The sequence below is a fragment of the Nothoprocta perdicaria genome, unplaced genomic scaffold (genome assembly GCF_003342845.1).
Source record: "Nothoprocta perdicaria isolate Ctin4 unplaced genomic scaffold, notPer1 scaffold_3, whole genome shotgun sequence".
In the NCBI taxonomy this organism is placed as follows: domain Eukaryota; kingdom Metazoa; phylum Chordata; class Aves; order Tinamiformes; family Tinamidae; genus Nothoprocta; species Nothoprocta perdicaria.
Window position 1 is genome coordinate 10,155,616 of NW_020455532.1, and position 7,234 is coordinate 10,162,849.

General features: G+C 51.6%; 1 protein-coding gene across 1 annotated transcript; it reads right to left on the reverse strand.

The window, feature by feature from the left end:
• Window positions 1-138: 138 nt before the first annotated feature.
• On the reverse strand, window positions 139-5,708 carry FAM83D (family with sequence similarity 83 member D). The gene is made up of 4 exons (XM_026042089.1): window positions 5,256-5,708; window positions 2,683-2,850; window positions 2,024-2,148; window positions 139-1,156 (listed from the first exon to the last, which is right to left on the reverse strand). The coding sequence occupies exons 1-4, from the start codon at window positions 5,706-5,708 to the stop codon at window positions 208-210; spliced, it is 1,695 nt and encodes a 564-aa protein (XP_025897874.1). The 3' UTR covers window positions 139-207.
• Between the last annotated feature and the right edge of the window lie 1,526 nt (window positions 5,709-7,234).

Consider the following 7,234-nt stretch of genomic DNA (forward strand, 5'->3'; position numbering starts at 1 on the left):
TACAGATAAAACCATTTTCTTGTAGTGTTTGAATTGCATAGAGTAAAAGTGCTGAAAAGTGATAGTCACACGTATCATCGGTGAAAGTAAGTAGTACTGGGAGAATTAAGAAGTAGCAGATATACATATATATTATACTATATATATATATAAAGTGACTGCACCAAAAGGACTGGAGTTTGTGCTCCACGTTCAGCTAAGCCATCGTCATCTGTTCAGGGAGAAGAGCGAAACGTCTCGGAGGCTTCKCAGGCTGGCACTGAGGTCGCGCCGCTGTTTCAGAGTGCATCTTCCAGGGTACTGGCTCGGGTAGTTTTCAGGCAGGCGTCCCCTCCGCGACAGGATATCCACCATGTGGCTAAGCCTCGACCTGATGGTAGAGTAGTGAAACTGTCTCTCTTTATGCAGCTTTTGGAAATATCCCGCCCTGGGCCCTGCGGGATACTCAATGGACCGAAGAGAAGACAGRGAACTGGTAGAGCTGGCCAAGGAGCATTGCGATGATGATGAAGACAGTGATCGCAGACTGGATATGGACTTCCCGGAGGCAGAGGAAAGCTGTCGGTGAAGCAGTGGGACCTCAGCACGTGCACCTTCCTTGGTCTGTGCTTCCCTGGTCTGCGTCACCGCCGTCTTCAACAGAACTGACGTCTGCGTGCCCGTTATTCTAGCAGCAACGCTAGTTTGAGTGCTGCTTTCCACCGTTGCCACGCTGGTCTGCGTGACCACGTCACGCACGGCCACAGGCTTCTCCTCCCACRGGCTGGTTTGTGTCGACGCGTTCTTCTGTTCCACCGGGGCCTCCAGGTCRCTGACCCACTCCTCTTCAGCAATGCCAGAACGTCCCAGGTTATCAAGCATCTCTCCTGGAGTATCTTCAGCCACATCCATTTCTTTCAACAGCTTCTTTGGAGTACTAGAGAATCYGGCAAATTCTACTCTCAGGTTGCTTTCCGTAGCGCACTCTTTTGCTGATTCTGTTCTGATCACCAGGTGATCAAATATCCCACTGTCCCCGCGGCCTGATGGCCGTTTAGCACTGATAGGATTTGACTGGGCATAGAGAATCCTGAACTCAAGATCAAAGTGTTCAACCACTTGACCTGACAGTAGCAACAAGTTACTGCTGTTCAGTTTCCCATCGGTCCATGTGAAACTATTGAAAACAAGCCAAGAATCAAAGTTAATCTCAAACTTGTTTCAACACATAATTATTCATGAAATGGCATGATTCAGCTTAGATGTGTTTGGCATGAGCTTTGCATGCAATCAGTGGAATACTCTCTTCTTCAGAGAAACTCCTGTTTAGACCCTACTCATAGCTGAGCTGACAACTTTGTGCAAAGCAAGTTTCCATAGTTCCAATGCGAGCAAAAAGTTCAGCTTCCAGCCACCCGCTCTCTCCTATTCCCAGTTCAATCTCACAACAAAAAGGCAAGCGGGCATCTGTTGAGTCTCTCTTTTCAGGTGTCTGCATACAGATATTTGCCTGCCTGAAGATATGCAAAAGTCTGCTAGACTAGGTCAGAAGTGTTAAAGCCTAACAGCAGTCACAGRTAATTTCCAGTCAGATCAGAAACAAATCAAACATTTGAGTTCGCTATCTACTACAGACAGGAACAGCATTTTTCATTTCTTGATTTGATTTTCAGTTGAAACACAGCCCTTCTAAGATACCAGCCCCTTTGCTACCCCAGGTCCAGGCAACTAAACCATTAGGATGTGGAAAGGGATTATTACAAAGACACAGACCAGTTTATGCAAGACACCTCATACACTGCTAGCTTTACTGGCTGATTAATCTGGATGTTAGATACATACCACTATRTGTGTGCAAACATGCAAGTTGTGTTCAGATTTCCAGAGATGTTCCCACCTTTGTGTTAGTCCTACCAAGACCCAGCTAGTCTGCTAGACATTGGTATTTATTAATACCTGAAAGGGAGCGAAGCTGATCTACCCATCTTTCCAAAACTGCCCCCTTTCAAAGCTTTGCCTTGCACCAACACACACCAACACCCACCTGTAAGAGCCCGTTGTCACTCTGATGCCATCAATTAACATGAACTTCTCATGGACTTTCCCAATAATTTTGGCCCCTGTCCTCATGTAGTACGTGTTTCCAGTGAGTGTCCGAACTCTCAGCATCTGTTTTGGAAGAGAGAAAGAAATAAGCAACGCATTCAGGCTGGCTTCCCAAAGTTTTGATCAGAAATTCCACACAGAAACATTTAGACACAGCGCAAAAGAGAGGAATAACATGGGCTTCCTCATACTGGTCCGCAAGGCGTGTTACTAGTCACATGGGGCTCTGTTTCCATTGGATTAGGARCCTGTGGAGAAGCAGCCTGGAGGGAACAGCCAGTTCCAATAAATCGCTGCCTGTGAGGTCGGGCATGAAGCTGGGAGGGCTTCCCAGCCTTGAGAAACTCTTGCTGGCATGAACACGAGTTTGCCCAAGCCAAGACAGAACAGGTTTGTGCCAATGCACAAGCAGAGGAACTAACCATGCCACCACATTGCTCACACCACATGGATGCCAACCCCTTTCAAATAAAACAGCTGGGTACTGGGAAAGAAAAGAGATGTCACCAAAGCCAAACTACCCTCGAGCTTAACATCTCTTCTGTTTTTCTTTCATAAGCTCTTCCTTGACACACACACCCCGTATTGAGCACTTACACTTTCCTGCTCAGGACAGACTCCTAAATTCTCGCACATTTCCAAGAAATGGGGGAGAAAGTCCTGGTCCAGAAGGATATAGACTGGCACTTTACGGTTCTTATAGGCATCCTGGATGTCACCAAAGATATCAATATCTGTGAAGGAATCCATCACAAGGGCAATTACCTGCAAAGAAAAGAAGGCAATACTTGTTTAAGAGCTTTATATCACACTACCCCAGACTAGACTCTCGCCTCCCACAGCCATTTTCTACTGCTGATATCAAAGCCTTAAGAGTTGGGCTGCTCCCTCTGGAGCACCASCCTTCAGCTCTCACTACACCAGGATAAACAAACCTGGCTCCTCACCAAAGCCCTTTTTACTGTGGTCGTACTCTAGTACTTGTATGAGTAACAAAAAACTGTCTCATCCTAGAGTCTACGCTCTGCTCTTCTCTCAAGGCTTCCCTGTGTGACTCGGATGCTACCGCTGGCCTCCCTCTCTATCACAGGTAGATATCTCACCTGCCTTGGCTATTTTCTCTTCAAACCCTCTGGTAGGGATGCACCCCTCTCGMTAGAGAATCTACCAAGGGATAAACTAGCAAAAGAGTGTGTCTGTAATGATGGATAAACAGAATGGATCTAGTAGGAGCCAGGAAAGAGCATTTCAAAGCTTGTGGGAAAGAGTCCTCTAGATAGGAGACCCTAGGATGAGTTGAGAGCCTTTCAACAGGCCACAGACAGGATAACAACCATCTGTTCACCAACCACCTTTCCAGACAGCTCAGACCAACATCACACCTTGCTTCCGCACTGGGGCTCCTGAACGTCACAACAGGGAAAAGGTGGCTGAGAGGCAAACACGTGCACAACTCGGGTATCGGCCTGWCTCCTACCTTCCTTTGTCCCTCAGCTGCTGTCCCATTAGAGCAGCTTCAAGGAGGGCGATTGCCCAACGGTTGCAATACTGGGACCTGCCCTGCTCCCCCCCAGCACCTCCCCTGCAGCCTCAGGCTGCACAGATTGCAGAAGAGCAGCATGTGCGGCAGGGCCACCCCTCACAGGACACATTTCCCACAGGAACAGCCTCAGCTTGGCATTCACACCTCTGCTCAGCTCCTTAGGAACCTGGCTGACATCTATAGATAATCTGTTTTATGACATCTKTAGATAAGCTAGCTTATGCTTTGGCTTCTCTTGCCTTTTCCACCCTATCACCTGGCTGAGGGCCAAAGGAAGRTAGGAGTCAGGTGCACTTGGCAACACCAGCCACTGGAAACAGGACAATAAGTGCACAATTCACATTAAAGCCCCTCTGGCCACTCTGGACAGCAGAATCACAGAACCGTTATGGTTGGAAAAGATCTTCAAGATGATGGAGTGCAACCCTAAGCCCATCACCACCAGGCCTGCTAAACCCTGTCCCTAAGCACCTCATCTCATCTACATGGTCTGCAGCACTGATGGCGACTCCACCACTTTCTTGGGCAGCCTGTTCCAATTTCTCACCACTCTTTCCATGTAAAAAGTCTTCCTAATGTCTAACCTGAACCTCCTCTGGTGCAACTTGCAGTCATTCCCTCTTGTCCTCTCTCTGGCTCTTCCRGAGAAGAGATGGACCCCCGCCTCCCAGAACCTCCTTTTGGGTAGTTGTGGAGAGCGGTAAGGCCTCCTCTGAGCCTCCTCTTCTCCAGACTGGGTAATCCCAAGGAGAGGCAGTGTATGGTCCACTCACCACTCAGGCTGCACCCATTCTATCAAGCTGCAAAGGGACTAAACGGCACCTGGAGCTTTAATCGCACGCACATGAATTCTGAGGATTCAGCACTGGCTGAGGAACACCAGAGAACATCTGATATCAGCAACAGGCAGAGGGGGTGGCTTTTCCCTCACCTTTGAGTGCACAAAGCAGCTGCCAGGAACAGGGCATCCCCTGCTCCAGGCATCCACAGCGAGCAGAATGGGGCTGTTGGCTCCACATTAGGGAAGGAGCTTCAGCGGAGGCTACAGGCAAGGACAGCATTTGGAAAAAGAGAAGCTTTCTCCAGCACTTCCTTGAATCACCCTGGTCTCACCTATTTAAGAGTCAACCTGTGAGAACAGCTTCATGAGTGACGGTTTCTGGCAAGAAGCCGACTGTGGATTTGGGAGGTGCCCGAGACAGGCGCAGGCTGCGAATGGAGCCGGGTGATGGCACCTAGGAGGAAGCTACGCTTTAAATTTTAAACTCAGCCAATCTCAGGGCTGCTCTGGGAAAGGTGGTTCCCGCCCGGGATCGCAGTTGGAGGGCTGCAGGTTTAGGCACTGCAAGGAGCTTGGATGCAGCTACAAGTTACCATAGCTCAGCCCCATTGTCAGACAAATTGGGCTGGAAACCAAATCCGTGCCTGCAGAGCGGGAGTGCTTCTAAAAGGAGCCTTGGASCAGCAGAGGTGAAAGAAGCGGGGTGTCATTAGGGGGCGATTAAAGCGTTTGGTCCGGACACCTGCAAAGGGCTGCAGAACACGAGAGGGCCCCGAGCAACGGCACAGAGTCTGGGAGGGCTCGAGGCGGGCAGGGGGCGCCGAGGCCGCGGCCGCGCTCACTCACCTGCCGYGCGGAGCGGATCTGCCGCCGCACGGCCTCCTTGCAGCCGTAGCGGCGCTCGCCGCAGCCCGGCTGGAAATGCGCCTCGGCGCGCGTGAGCCCGCGGAAGGCGCCGCTCGCGAAGCGCGGCCAGCCCAGCTCGAGTGCGGGCGGCTCCGTGTCCGAGCGCTCGGGGAAGTAGGTGAGCGAGGAGGCGTCGAGCGAGGCGCCGAGCGCCGTCTCTGCCGCGCGCTCCTCGGCGGCAGCGGGCGGCAGCGCGCGGCGCGCCAGGGCCCGCGCCTCGGCCTCCGACAGGAAGGGCGGCAGCCGCTCCCGCCGCAGGAAGGCGCGCAGCGCCGCGGGGCCGCCCGCCACGAGCGCCTCCAGCGCCAGCCGCTGAGCCTCGCTGTAGGGCGCGGGCGGGCGCGGCGGCCACAGCCCGGCGCCCTCCTCCAGGCACTGCGACTCGGCCGCCATCGCGCGACGCCGCCACGGCCACCAGCGCCGCTCCGGCCGCCTTTATAGGCGCTTTGAATCCAAACAGGGGCCGCGCCGCCGCCGCCACTGGGGCGGCCGCGCTCCGCCCCGCGCCCTCGTTGGCTGCGCTGCAGCGCGCCCCGCCCGGCTCCTTTCCCGGCGCTTCCCTCATGGGGCGTTTCCCGCCTGAGGCGCTTCCCTCAGGAGGCGTTTCCTTCATAGGGCGCTTCCCTCAAGAGGCGTATCCCTCATGGGGCACCTCCTGCAGGGGGCGTTTCCTTCATGGGGTGTTTCCCTCAGGAGGCACTTCCCCCATGAGGCGTTTCCTTCAGGAAGCGTTTCCCTCATGGTGCGTTTCCCTCAGGAGGCGTTTCCCGCCCGAGACGCTTCCCTCAGGAGGCGTTTCCCGCCTGAAGCGTTTCCCTCAGGGGGCGTTTCCTCCATGGGGCGTTTCCCGACCGAGACGCTTCCCTCAGGAGGCGTTTCCCGCCTGAAGCGTTTCCTTCAGGGGGCGTTTCCTCCATGAGGCGTTTCCCGCCTCAGGCGCTTCCCTCACGGGGCGCAGAGCCCGGTGCTCAACGCGGGTACCCGCRGCAGCCCCGCCGGGCCGAGGGGCCGCGGAAACGACTAAATCCAGGGAAAAAAAAAACAAAACCAAATCACCAGCTTTCTGTTTTGGTATTATTAAAAGAAATTTAATACATTTTTTAAATTAAAAAAAGTTCATTCTCTCTATTAAAGACACTGAAGTCAGGTGCTAATACTGTCGGGCATACTCTTTTGGCATGAGATTTACACGCGCTTTTAGGATTTTACACATCGCTTCRATATGTTAAGAAACCATCTTTCCATACTTAGAATAGCAATAAAGTCAGTTCCATACAATATCAAATATCCTCTTAAAAAAACAAAAAAGAAAATTAAATATATTAGACTCTGATTGCCAAAAATGCCATTTTATACACAAAGCTGCTAATACAATATACAGTTCTTACATTATTTTTTTTTTTTTCACATAAAATACTTTTCATCAAGTTTTATTTGTACATCACTTACTACCGGTCRATGGAGTTAGTGGTTATTGCAGAGGGCTTGCCACCACTTTTGGACCCCCTGCAGCAATCCAGTGTAGCTGTACAAGGGCTATGGACACTATTTTTCCCTCTATATCCTTGATCTGAGGCTGAGGAGCAAGAAGTGGGCCTACCATGGCTGCATTTTTCCATAAATCCTCTCTTTTCCCCCCAAATTCCCCCAAAGTCCTTATTCCAAGCTCTCATTTTGCCACGGATCCCAGTCTTGCTCTAATCACATGTGAGGCTTTAATGGGTCCCTCTGCAGCTGGAGCAACATGTAAAGCTGGAGAACAGCCAGGAACTACCATTGTACAGCCACAGACAAAGCCAAAAAATCCCCCCAAATCCAAATATTAACAGTGCTCTGTARTAACAAGTCAGCTCTTGCTACCACGAGCATGCTCTGGACCCTGTCTGCAGAGAACTGTTGTCACAAAGTTGACTGATGTG